At 43.4% G+C, this 14,108-nt stretch overlaps 2 protein-coding genes across 2 annotated transcripts in view; both read left to right on the forward strand.

Annotated features, from left to right (window-relative positions):
• Window positions 1–888: 888 nt before the first annotated feature.
• rab12 (RAB12, member RAS oncogene family) lies at window positions 889–8,524 on the forward strand. The gene is made up of 6 exons (XM_061084279.1): window positions 889–1,291; window positions 3,275–3,335; window positions 5,248–5,386; window positions 5,575–5,664; window positions 5,997–6,101; window positions 6,425–8,524. The coding sequence occupies exons 1-6, from the start codon at window positions 1,063–1,065 to the stop codon at window positions 6,530–6,532; spliced, it is 732 nt and encodes a 243-aa protein (XP_060940262.1). The 5' UTR covers window positions 889–1,062; the 3' UTR covers window positions 6,533–8,524.
• Window positions 8,525–12,736: 4,212 nt separating this feature from the next.
• The window catches only part of LOC133017933 (microtubule cross-linking factor 1), a 53,656-nt gene continuing 52,284 nt past the window's right edge, over window positions 12,737–14,108 (forward strand). The window contains exons 1-2 of the mRNA XM_061084188.1: window positions 12,737–12,949; window positions 13,563–13,721. Coding sequence (XP_060940171.1) covers window positions 12,752–12,949; window positions 13,563–13,721 — 357 coding nt within the window. The 5' untranslated portion in view covers window positions 12,737–12,751. The remainder of the gene's footprint in view (window positions 12,950–13,562; window positions 13,722–14,108) is intronic.

Consider the following 14,108-nt stretch of genomic DNA (forward strand, 5'->3'; position numbering starts at 1 on the left):
TGATAATAATAATAACAATATTAATTCATTAATTATTTATTTAATAAGAATAACTACCACAGACCAGAATAAAAAATACATATGACTAATATTGAATATGATTAATACAAAATAATAACAGTAATGGTAATAAATAATAATCCCTGTTTCTTGGGAATATGCTGAAGCAAAAATAATATCTATAGATATGATAAAGGCCTTAAAGAGAAGCGGAGCATCCACTGGTAGTTTTGCTTTTGCTTTGCTGACCTCCTGTGGTGTCACTGGTCACATGTGTGCTGCAGGACATGGTTGACCTGAACAGTAAATTTAATATTTAAACTCTCTTTCCAAAAAATAATATTGTTATTTTCTGGAAAGAGAGTAAATTGTGATTAGTGAAAATACTTTTAGAAGTTGAGGGCAGAAAAGTTGTCTCCACAGCTGTGGCATCTGGTATATAATAAAAAAAACACATAATAATAATATTAATTAGTTATAACAATATTAGGTATTATACTTATTTTTAATAATAATTGTAATAATAATAATTATTATTATGATGTTAATAATAATAACAATAATAATAATATGAATGACACTGATGATACTACTACTACTATTAATAATAATAACAGTAGTAACACTAATACCAATTATTATTATAATAAATATGATAATAATTATAACAATAATAATAATATGAATTATACTGATAATACTACTACTACTACTATTAATGATACCAACAGTAGTAACACGAATACGAATTATTATAATAATAAAGATGATACAAATAATAAACATATTAAATCATTAATTATTCATTTAATAAGAATAACTACCACAGACCAAAAAAAGACAAATATTTTAACATTTTGCGGCGGAAGCGGAAATGGTTGTGTTGGAATGACGTCACGCGGTGTCTAATGGCTGAACAACAACTCTCAGCGAGACACAAACTTTCCCAAACTTCCACGGAGACGAGAGAAAGTTCGGATTAGCTCGTTGTTCCGGTTCCGTCACAGTTCGGACAGGTTCGTGTGTGTTTGTCTCCTGGTTGTCCCGGATGTGGACTCGCTGATGATGGACCCACGGCTCGACGTCCCGCGGAGGGCCGCCGGTGGTGGCGGGGGCTCCGCGACCTCCTCCCCGGGGCTCGGGGCTCAGTCGCGCCGCAGGAAGATGCCTCCTCGTCCCGCCGACTTCAAACTGCAGATCATCATCATCGGCTCCAGAGGGGTCGGTAAAACCAGCCTGATGGAGAGGTACACGGACGACACGTTCTGCGAGGCGTGCAAGTCCACAGTAGGTGAGGACACGAGGCGGGGACAGGACGTGTGTCTGTCCACTTGTGTGTTGACGTCCAGCAGCTGGGCTCCGTCTATTTACTGGAAGGGAGGCTAGCTAAACCACCTCATGTGTTTCTACTGTGTAATGCAACTGGCCAGAGGTGAAACCAGCAGATGAAGCTGGCTAACTCGAGCTAACTGGTCAGGCTAACAGATCTGACACGGGAATGAGACTGTCCCCTGGGTCATCCACCTCCACTCACACGTTTGACACTTGACATGTTGTTTGGAACAAGTTGTGTATATGTTTATTGCATCTTTAGTTGTGAGTTATGCACAGAACAGCTGCACAAGTACAGAGGAAAACAGCAGATTCAGGAGAAATCTCAAAGCTCAAATAATGATAAAATGACAGTGCATGTCAACATATAGACTTTTCAAGAATAACACTAGTAATATAGTAAGATAGTTATAAGTAAAGGGAAAGTATAGGCACATAATCCATGAGGAAAGAGTAACACATTAGTTTCTCCTGTCAAACGTCTCTACGCAACAAAGTGTTTATTGTATCTTTAGTTGTGAGTTATGCACAGAACAGCTGCACAAGTACAGAGGAAAATCAGCAGATTCAGGAGAAATCTCAAAGATCAAATTATGATAAAATGACGGTGCATGTCAACATATAGACTTTTCAAGAATAACACTAATAATATAGTACGATAAGTAAAGGGAAAGTATAGGCACATAATCCATGAGGAAAAGTAACACGTCAGTTTACGTCAAAAATACCTGGGGAATATTTGGCACGCTGTCTGAAATAATCCCATAATTTCCAGGTTTATTGCAACAACTACACTGGTCAGGCTAACAGATCTGACCCAGGAATGAGACTGTCCCCTGGGTCAACCACCTCCATCCACCTCCACTCACACGTTTGACACTTGACATGTTTGTTGAAACAGTTTTTTTTTTTTTAGGCTTTTAGATGCAACACTTCTGCACCCAACAAAGTGTTTATTGTATCTTTAGTTGTGAGTTATGCACAGAACAGCTGCACAAGTACAGAGGAAAAACAGCTGATTCAGGAAAAATCAAAAAGCTCAAATAATGCATCTCAACATATCTAACTTTTCAAGAATAACACTAATACTATAGTAAGATAGTTATAAGTAAAGGGAAAGTATAGGCACATAATCCATGGGGAAAAAGTAACACATTGGTTTCTCCGGTCAAACAAACGTGGGGAATATTTGGCACACTGTTTAAAGTTATCGCATAATTTCCAGGTATTCCTTGCAAATAAATATACTATTATAGAGATTTTATATGTTTTACACAGAGGCTACAAGAGCTGTCACTTTCTATATCTTGTCGAGTGAGGATTGGATCTTAAAGTGAGTTTTCCTACATTGACAGCCAATTAAGTTAATAGGTAATATTATACTTGAATAGCACAGATGTCCAGTTAAGTAATTCAGTAGCTGTAGTTATAGTTAGGTTCCTTATATTGCCTTTTCCATTGATTTAACTTATTGATCCCTGTTATCTTGACTTCATGAATACAAGAGAACATGGTGTGCCGTGGTTTGGACTTTTCCAGTTTATAATACACGAGGTGTGTTGGGTAAACACGCCTGTGACCGATACCAGCAGCCAGCCATAGTGTCCAATCCCAAAATAGGTGCATGCAGGCAGCTGCTCTGGCAGAACTCCATTTTGTGCCCTGTCACTGCTGTGGTGCAAGTCTGACAGCCTCTCAACTTTCCCTGAACATGTTGGCTTCTTGTGCATAGCTTGTAAGATAGAAACAAGGAAACCTCCTATTTACAAATAAAAAATATGATTCAACTAGTCACAAGGTTTGGTAATATAGAGGTGTGTTCAATTTTCTTCATGCCAGATCTACCAACTGATATTACGCCAACATGGAGGCACAACAACAACAACACAAGCGATGCTGCTACATGTTCAGATAAGATGTGTGTGTTTGATCCCTCTTGTAGGAGTTGACTTCAAAATCAAGACAGTGGAGCTGAGAGGAAGGAAGATCCGACTTCAGATATGGTGAGTGATTAGAAATAAGACTCCGCCTCCTTCATTCCTCGACATGCTGCATTTCCTCTGTGTTGTCATTAAGCGTTTCCTCTTCTAGCATACTGCAAGCTGCTCTAACTCACTGGTGGCATCTCGACTAAATCCTATATGAAGGTTATTTATAAAGTGTCATTTTTGTATCCACCTCATTGATATCAGAGATGCTTGGCTAAGTCAGGTGTTCCCAAACTGATCAGATCCTGATCCCCCAAATTAACATTTAGCTGGTTGAAGTATGGTCACCTACTGTTCCTATGGAGCTGTAAATTGACCTGTAACTGATGCTGATGGTAATCTGTCATGATCAGAGGTTGTTTAGGGAGAAAGAAAGACAGATTATCTTTTAATTTCCACGGTTTTATTTGAAATTTGAATAACAGTTTTCACATTTTTGAAACAATTACAGCTATTTCTGGTTGTTTTTAAAAGTTATTTGATTGATTGGTTAAAATCGTCTGTGTCACTTAGTAATTGATGGATGTAATACTGAGCTTTTCAGCAGTTGGGGTGAGAGAGGTGCCGTGTTATTGCTGCTTGATAATCAGACTGAATTGGCTTTTTGCCTTACTTCATTATTCTAATATATTGTTCAAAAACTCAGATATTCAGAAGCCTGTAATCAGGTTAATGTAATTGCTCAAACAGACCACTAGAGATGTCATTATGTTATTTGATGATGATGTTTAGCCTCTGCTTGTGTCTTATGACTTCAACTTGGCCTTAATTGCATTTTAAAAACATCCAGCTTGTATAATAAAAAAAGTGATGCCACATTTAGGGAAAGCTTTTTTACTGGTAATTGCCTTTGTGTGACAGAGTGGGGGGATTGGGGCTGAGTGGGGGGGGGGACTCCATTGCTTGTGCCTCTAACACATCTGACTTCTTCACTAACACCCGTCCCGCCCTCCTCATCTCAACCACGTCCCGTTTTTTGTCTCCGCTCCTCTGTCCGTCCTCGACCTTTCCGATCAGGCACGCCGCCCTCCGTGTGTCTTGTCTCTCATGTCGAAGCTGCCACGCCCCCCCCCCCCCGGCCTTACCTAACGCTGGCATTGTGCTGCTGTGTGTCTGTCTGCTCTCCTGCTCATAAGCCTGACTCTGACTCACAGGGGGAACAGGGACAGGCTGGCTGGCTGAAGGTACAGTAACACTGCTCTGTGAGTGCAGCTCTACCCGCTCGTCACGCTGCTCACCCAGGATCAGATGATCAGCTGATTCATACTGTGACCTAATTAATATCTGTACACACATTCATTAAATTTCCAAGTAAATCTAATGATGATCTAAAAATGTCTGTGTGTCTTGATGAATATGTTGATTGTAGCACAACACTTTTGATAAATAGTTTACAACACTGTAATGTCGCTTTAACTGACATTTTATTTTTTCTAGTTTTCAACAACTCGTTCTGCCTTCTACTCTGAAAATATGTTTCATGTAATCACAACTTTTCTATAATGTCAATAATTGTCTGTTTATATAAAAGCCTTGACTTATGAGTGCGTACAGGAGGTATTATAATCGAGAAAAGCGTTGATATAAACCTATTTCTTCTTACAGCTACAGTACAGTATGTTAAAAGACATTTATCAAATGTTTATATACTGGTAATAATTGCTAAGTAAATCAATCACAATGTAGAGAATCATTTCATAACTCCAAATTTCCTGTGATGATGATAATGATGATGATTGTGTGGTGGCACACAAAGACAATCTCTCTTAAAAAATGACGTATGAAGAAATGAGAAATTCATTATCAATGAGTAAAATTACATTAATAATATGTTGCTGAAGCTGATTCTTCTTTACCTTAAGTATTGTTCATATAACTGGAAAAGCTTTTGTTGTTGATTGTGTTGTGTTGAATTTGTGTTGTGCAGGGACACTGCCGGCCAGGAGCGGTTCAACAGCATCACATCAGCTTACTACAGGGGAGCTAAGGGAATAGTGCTGGTGTATGACATCACCAAGCAGGAGACGTTTGAAGACCTTCCCAAGTGGATGAAGATGATAGACAAGGTAACGTTAACAAATCAAGCTGCATGAAATACTTCACCACCTCTTGTGTAAGAATCAGTCACATTGTCCAGCCAGCTTCCATGGTGCCAGTGTGCTGAACAGATTCCAATGCAGTGATCTAGTGAAACTTTAATTAAAAACCGGAGGGTGATGATCTGCTGACATGGCTCCTCTCTGCTCTGTGTCAGTACGCGTCCGAGGAAGCAGAGCTGCTCCTGGTTGGGAACAAGCTGGACTGTGAGAGCGACCGGATCATCTCCAGACAGCAGGGAGAGCGGGTGGGTTCTACACACAGCTGCTGCCTTTCACCATAACACAGAATGTCTTTATTCTCTATACATTCAGACAGATCAAGGTTTCTGAAACAAGATGCATCAGTAGTAACAAGAACAGCTTGAAAGCCCAGTCCCAGGAATATAGAGCATAAAGATCATACTAAAAAGCATGTTACCTCTAATTTAATTCATTCAGATTGTACCATCATCAAGAACATGGACTTTGAAGACACAATGTCCGACGAGTAACTTTCACATGAAGTCTCTAATTATCTAAATGATGCAGTTGTTCTTTTTCAGGCTCTGTAATAACTTCCCCCTCTCTCATGTTACAGTTTGCTTCTCGAATAAGTGGAATGCGCTTCTGCGAAGCCAGTGCCAAGGATAACTTTAACGTGGATGAGATCTTCCTGAAGCTGGTGGATGACATTCTCAGCAAGGTCAGTATGAATAGATTACAAATAATAACCTGTGATTATTCCGTTTGCACCTGCTGCGATAATATTCTCCTGACCTTCATTGTTCAGTTGTGTTATTAAATTTATTGCAGTCTGTCCAACTTTTGTTTAGTTTTTATCAATTAAGGATGTTATATGTTCCCTTTGTTCATTTTGTAACATTTTGCTGCTTCAATTTGATTCTTGTTCGGCATGGAATTTGTTTTTACTTCTTTCTCATCTTCAAATTGAGACTTACTGGACATTCTGTTACCTGAATCTTCATGGTAGTAACTCTCAGTTTTTCTCTGTCCCTGATCCATCAGATGCCTCTGGAGGTTCCCAACACGGAGATGTCCAACAGTGTCCTGTCTCTGCAGCCTGAACCGGAAGTGCCTCCGGAGCTGCCCCCACCTCGCATGCGCTGTTGCTGAGAGTGGTCCCCCATCCTACACACACACACACATGCACACACACACACACACACATGCAGAGCACCCAGCTGGCCACCAGGGGGCAGGATACGGCAGCAGTTTGGAATTTTTGACTACAGCTCTGAAAATGCATGGACTCTCTCTTTTAACAAACCAGTATTATTCTTATCCCTGTTTCTCCTCCCGTTTTTGTAGCTGAACACTATGACATGTGCCGTACTAACCCGTGGTTCGCCCGCCTCCTTCTACCCTTCTGTCGACATGTGACCCGGACTACCTCATTCCTCTGACCGATAGACGAGCTGTGCCCCTCAGGTGCCTTCAAGGTGGAGAGCCCTCTGGTCGCAGTTGCACATTTTCTATGGAGGGGGGGGATTATAGAGGGGCCCTGCAGCTTGTTCTCTTGCTGTTTCATTTTGTCACCACACACACACTAAGTTGTAACGTAGTCTGAGTTGCCCTGACAGTCGGGTATCTCACAGAGAATCCGCTTCGGTTCAATTCTGGCTCTCGGTACAGTAGTTATATATTCTTATTAATAAGTATTTTTACCAGGTGACAGGTTGACTTGAGGTAAACAAAGCACATGATGTAAATATGGAGTGTTGCTGTAATGACTGGACAAAGTGCAGATTCCCGTGGCCGGCAGCGGGTGGTCGTGCGGTGGTGATCGGTTACTATTCCTTTGCCTTAAAGTATTAAAGTTGGCTGGAGCGGCTCTCTTTTTGCGTTTTCTAAAAACTAATGTTTTGCACTACAATTCATCGTAACTAGACGTAAGCTTACGTGCAGAAAAAGGAAAAAGCACACAACTCTTAGATTAGCACTAACCACTATCATTGTTGCCTCAGCAGTGGCCGCTCACTGCTCTTCCACATCCTGTTAGAGAGGAGAGATGGGTAATGTAGTCTTCGGTGGACTGGAGCCTTCACATGGACAATTTCCCACGTATGTTGCTGTTTCTTCTGAAGGAATAGAGACAGACAGAAACTACACAGGCACATTTTTTTTAAGTTTTAAGCTTTGTTCTTTGGTTTTGTTACTAATATATGTAATTGTTTTGTTTTGGTGTTTTTCCTTTGGATTCAGTCGAGAGAAAGACTCGAAGAAGGGCAGGATTTGTGCGGTGTTTGAACCTGACAGGAAACTTCCATCTGTTATCTGCTCGTTATGTGCAGCTTTTATTTTGCTTCGAGCTTCATATCAAATTAATAAAGAAGCATTTTCCTAAAAATCCTGCTTAAAAGGGAACGTTTGTGTTTTTTAGAGGAAGTTAGCCGCTTTGAATTTATGATTTGGCCGTTTATTATGGACCAGTTTGGGAATATCTCATCAGTTGTTTCAACAAGGTAATGCATGTTAGGTTCTCCTTTTGTTCCTGTAGACATTAATTATCATTTAATTCCCGTTTAATTCTCCGTCTTTGTGGTGAAATTACTGCAGTATGAGCAATGTGCACTGTGGGTTTTTCAGTTTTGTTGCTACATGTTAAAATCCACGAGAAGGACGAGCCCGCCCAGAAGACAGGATTTGGAATTGATGAAACATTTATTATTAAGTTTTATGTTAAGCTCAAGCTTTGTGGACTTAAAATGGCACATGATGGATGGTAACAAATGAATAGTTTCATACCAAAAGAAAAATATATATGAGCCTGACATCACAGCACTTCTTCCAGTGAGATTAGCAGCCAGCAAATGACCTTCGTCTGTCTGCCCCCCCGACGTTTCACCACTAACCCTGTGGACTGTGTTTCAGTAGCTCAGCCTTATAATACTCAGTGTTTTAAATATACGTTTTTAAACAAATGCTTTCATTGAAATGGAAATCTGTATCCTTTTAAGAGATGGAAGACTGTACTTTGTATTAAACCTGTTTCAAGTCTTCGGAAAAAAGTTTCTGGCATGTTTAAAGTGGACTTGTGGTATTTATAACTTGTGGCATTCTTGAACTAATGAATTGCAATTAAAGATATCTATATTTATTACCAAACCCTGGTCTTGGTTTTACTGTGTGACTGTGTCTTTGCAAAAGTTGGCTCTGAGGATCTTGAGGCGACTTTTAATAAACTTCTTTAATAAAGATGCTAGATCTGACTGATTTAGTTAGATATAGATCTGAACTTTTATATTGGGGTGTTTGATCAAAGATTGAATCAAAGATCTGATTGACATGATCTTCGTTAAAGAAGGTGAGTGATGGTTCATCTAGTTTTAATTAAAGATATTTATAAATATATATTTTAGGATATACATATAATATAAAGATATTCTTGATTTGTATGTGTTGCCGCAAAAGTTGAGTTGACTTTTCTTTATCAAATAAACTGCTGTTGAAGCGATGGATTTACTTCCAAGTGCAGATCTGATAGACATTCGATTTTCCATAGAAGAAGGTGAATATGGTTCCCCCTTGTTTTGACTAAAGATATTAATATGGTCTTAATTTTTGTGATTTACTTCTGAATACAGATGTGCATTTTCTGATGGGGTCTGAGGAAAGAAAGGATCTGATACACCAGACTTTCCTTTGGAGGAGCAGTACTGGTTCCTCTTGAGTGCATCACCCCAGTGTGTGTGATCAATAACCAGTAGTGTGTGTCAGACCTGGTCCCACAGAAAACAGGGGGGTGTTGCGCATGCGCCCCGCAGCAAAATCACTGCCGAGCTTCTTCACACCGCAGCGGCTGCAGATCCAGGAGGAAGGAGAGGAGGAAGAGGAGCCGGGTACGAGGGACACAAGGGGGGCCCAGCCGGAACCGAGGGATGGAGACCCGGCGTGAGGAAGAGGAGGAAGAAGAGGGCTGACCCCAGACTCACTCCTTTCCCATGCACGAACCCGGGCTGCAGATGCAACCTGTCCGTCCCAGTAATCCCCTTTCGGCTGCAGCGTTTCCTTTACGATGACAACCTGGTGATCGTGCTCATGATGGAGTAGAACCCGTAGAACCCGCCCGGCTCACCGCAGGATGCGCAGCCCCAGCCCGGGGAGGAAGAAGCAGGAACCTGGCTGTTTGTCCGAGGTGTTCCGTGGAGCTGTGGACTGATCTTCTCCTCCTGCTTCACCTCCTCCTGCAGCTGCTGGTGTTCCGGGGAGGATGGAGAGCTCCAACGGCTCCAATGGCTCCAGCGACACCAAGCCGCAGAACCACCAGCTGGAGAAGAAGCGGCTGAACCGAGCTCCCTCCCCGGCCAGACCCTTCCTGAAGGATGCACACTCCCGGTCCTCCAGGCCAGCTGCCATCGTGCCCAAATCCCCCAAACTCCACAAGCATCCCCCCGCCTCGGTGCCCGCAGCCCACCCGAGCCGCAGCTCCAGGCGAGGCAGCACCGGGGACAAGGGGAAACCAGCCCCCGGGAAAAGTCACACCAAGTCGGCTGCAGCTGCTGCCAAGAAGCCCGTGAAGGTGATCCAGCATGCGGCTGCAACCGAGCCCAGAACCGCCGGGAGCAAACCGGACAGCACCGGCAGCAGCACCGGGAGTCCGACCCTTGTGCCGGGCAAGAGGGGCAAGCTGGGCTCCCCGGGCCCTCACCTGCATGGATCCCCGATCCGGGTACCGACCGGGTCGCCTCTCGGCCGGGTCAGCCAGACCGACAGCAGCTCGGACCTGTCGGACTGCCCGTCGGACGAGCAGAGGCCGGCACCGGACCCGGCACCGGCTCCCAGCAGCGACCCGGAGTCCGGAACCGGCTCCAGCGACCGGGATCAGCAGGGGGGGGCGGATCAACCTCCTCCTCCTGCTGCAGCTCCAGCTGTTCATCCGCCGAGCACAACCGAGGCTCCAGCCGCCAAGGGAAGCATGTTGTCCCAGCCTCAGCCGGCAGAGAGGCACCAGAAGCCCGCAGGACCCCCACACCTCAGACCGCCAGGCTCCGGGGAGGCAGCCGAGGAGGAGCTGCACCGGGAGATGGAGGATCTGAGATCTGAAAACGACTACCTCAAGGTAAGAGGACGCTGATCCAACAGCTGGAGCATCACTGTCATCAAACTCAAATGTTGGATGACAATTTTTAGTTTTGCATCGTGTATGATCTGTGTTCTGCAGCAGCTGGTTTGTAAAGACCCTGTTTACAGTGAAGTCCCAGATCCACTTCTCATCACAACCTTTCAAAGTGTCCTTGAGCATCTTCTCCTGGAGCTTTCAGCCTAATCTCACTGAATCTGAACCCAGTGCTCTCTGCTGCCCGGCTGCCATGTAGACTCACCCCCCCATCCATCATCTTTGTGACCTTCCCTTTGCAGCCCTGTGGATTTACCCTTTATGAATGGAAGCTTTATTGTCATGTTTTTACACTGTTGCTGTCAAGTCACCAAAGTCTGTTTCTACCGTGAAGATTCATCTGTTACACTTTGGCTGCAGATGTGTTTCCGTGTACAGATTCAAACTGCACTTACACTTAGTCACTATTTGATTTATCTCTGTTGAAATCCTTTGTGTCAGTGTGCAGGACTATTTTTAAGCGAGTGTATAATGTGCAAAAAGCCATTGACTGGTTCAAGAGGGAAAAATCAAGGTTCTGCTTTGTTTCTTAATGAGTCTTTTGTTTTCCAGTGTGTTGTATTTTCTCTTTGAAGACTTCACACAGGACCCTCCTCCCCCCTTTCTACTCTATAAGTAGGCTATCCCCATAAATTGGGGAGGAGGAGGGGGGGAGACAACAGAAGATTATGCGGCAAACAATCTCGCAGTTTTCTTTTATTTCCCCCCAGATGGGAGACAGGTTTATTTGAATGTTACTGTGAGTGTTTATTTCAAACTTGATGCTCTCTCTCTCTCTCTCTCTCTCTCTCTCTCTCTCTCTCTCTCTCTCTCTCTCTCTCTCTCTCTCTCTCTCTCTCTCTCTCTCTCTCTCTCTCTCTCTCTCTCTCTCTCTCTGGCTCGGTGAGAACACACGAGAGTTAATCAGCTTTGCTGCCTCTCGCTGTAATGGCTTTATCCCACAGGACTTGATAACAGTCAGATGTCCCATGTGTGTGGGTTCAAACGCCAGCTGGGTCTCTGAGGTGAACTCCAGAGACATCCCCCATCCAGCCACCGTCATCCCAAAATATCTGGGAGTCCCGGCCATCACTGCCTGTTTTTATTCATCTCAGAGTTTACACCTCTCTGATTATTATTCTATAGCATTATTGTGTATTTTATGGTGCTTTGGTTCTTTTGATTGAGAGGAACAGATGAAAACAGGAAGAGGTGATGTGTGATAAAGGTCATGAAGAGGATGTGAACCTTTGTTATTTCATGTACATCATAGCAACAAGATGCTTTTAGGGCTAAAACTAACCCTGATTTTTATAACAGGATAAACTGCAGAATACTTTTTGGTTTAAAAGTTAATTAGGTCAATGAAGTGTCTTAAAATAATACTAAATAAGCAAATGCAATGCTGTAAACCCCCAAAATGTAGGATTCTACTTCTGATAATAATTCGATGTCAATTATTTGCTGCCGGCTCCTTTAATGTGAAGATTTGTTATTTGAACATCTTTAGGAATGAAGACAAAACAAAATATTTACAAATTTTATTCAACACTTTAAGGATTAAGCAATTTATTCGACGACTGTACGTTGGACAGAAGTCGTTTATGGAGACGTTGCTTTGTGTTGTGAGGAATTTAAGTTTTCTATTAATATCCTCCACCACAGTTAAAGACACGACTAATTACCGGTGATGACTCGTGCACACTCACCACAAACCTCAGTGATCATCTGTAAATATATACCTGGTCCCAGGATGCTGCTCTGCCTCAGGTTCTGCTTTTAACCTGTCCCATCGATCGGCCTGACCCTGTGCGAGGTCGTTAGCTGCTTCCTCGGGGCCCAGCTCAGATAACACCGGGCTCTTTGCCTCTCCCAATGAGGACAGATTGAGTTTTCATTAATTGATACACTCTTCCCTCCCTCCCTCACCATTCAATATCCAATTGACTTTTCATCAGGTGCCAGTCAAGCTGGAGGAATATCCCTCCCAGGGGAAATCTCCTGAGTAAACTGAAGCCCCAGGATAGCAGGCGAACAGTTGTGGTTTGAGAAGTTGGGTTTTCTGGTTCTCTGTCCACCAATCAGTTCTATTCTCCTGCACATGCTATTTCAGCAAATTACCAAACGTTTGAGATTTATTGAGGCAAGTGTTGGATATCAACATTTTAACTGAAGTAACAGCTGGACCCTGTTTCCACCGTGTCTCTCAGGATGAAGTGGATGAGTTGCGGGCGGAGATGGAGGAGATCCGAGACAGCTACCTGGAGGAGGAGGTCTACCAGCTGCAGGAGCTGCGGAGGGAACTGGACCGCTCCAACAAGAACTGCCGCATCCTGCAGTACCGCCTGCGGAAGGCCGAGCAGAAGAGCTTGCGGGTCGCACAGACCGGCCACGTGGACGGAGATCTGCTACGTAGTCTGGAGCAGGACCTGAAGGTCTGTGACACCGTTCAGCATGAGTCATTACTACCTGATAAAGAACTCTGAGTCACTTTGAACCATTCTTCACTCTTGTAACCAGCCCTGGTGTGTCTATATGTGTTGGTTGGTATATGTAAGCTCATATAGAAATGATGTCAATCAATCAATCAATCAACCAAATTTTATTTGTATAGCCCATATTCACAAATCATCGTCTCATAGGGCTTTAACATTGTGAGACATCCTCCGTCCTAAACCGTCAGCAAGAGTAAGGAAAAAAAACTACAAAAAAAACCTGTTAACAGGGTAAAAATACGTAGAAACCTCAGAGACACGTGTTAGGATCCCTCTCCCAGGACGGACAGAAGTGCAATAGATGTCAAGTGTAGGAAAACATCATCAAGATTAAAGTTTTTTAGCAGCATTGATGAGGGTAAACATTTTGAAGGATAACTTCAATACGGTATGTCAAGCAGTCCTGCTGCAATCATAGTCTCTGGTCAGCAACCAGCAGGATCATGATCCACCATCCGGTCAGAGGCCACTTTAGTCCACAGTCAGTGTAGCATGTGTTCTAATGAAGCATAATGAAAGGTTTTCATAAACGTGTTTTCTATCTGAATCTCAGGTGGCCAAAGACGTGTCTGTGCGCTTGCACAACGAGCTGGAGAGCGTGGAGGACAAGCGCAGCCGAGCGGAGGACGAGAACGAGCTGCTCCGACAGAACATCATCGAGGTGGAGATCTCCAAACAGGCGGTGCACAACGAGCTGGAGAGGACCCGAGAGGTGAGAGGATGATGATGCTCACATGCTGGTTGCTCCGGTGCTTCCTCAGGTCACCGCCACACAAATTTGAGTTTGAGGAACGCAGAACTTGTTTTGGGCTTGTGGTAAGTTCATGAGGATACTTCAGCGGGACATGGTGGTGTAGTGGTTAACGCTATTCTTCTTTCTGAACTGAGAAAGAAGGATTTGGGTTTGAACCTGCCAGCCGGCCGGGGCTGTGCAGAGTTTACATGTTCTACCTGTGGGTTTTCTGTCTTCTTCTACTTCTCCAGCCTCCTCCCATTGCTGATGTTCCCTTAATTACCCATAGGTGTGTATTTGAGCAGGAACTACAATTCCCATCATGTTTTGGGTGATGTGCATAATGTTGCTGTTGAGTCATTAACT

This window comes from Limanda limanda, chromosome 13 (genome assembly GCF_963576545.1).
Source record: "Limanda limanda chromosome 13, fLimLim1.1, whole genome shotgun sequence".
Classification (NCBI taxonomy): Eukaryota; Metazoa; Chordata; class Actinopteri; order Pleuronectiformes; family Pleuronectidae; genus Limanda; species Limanda limanda.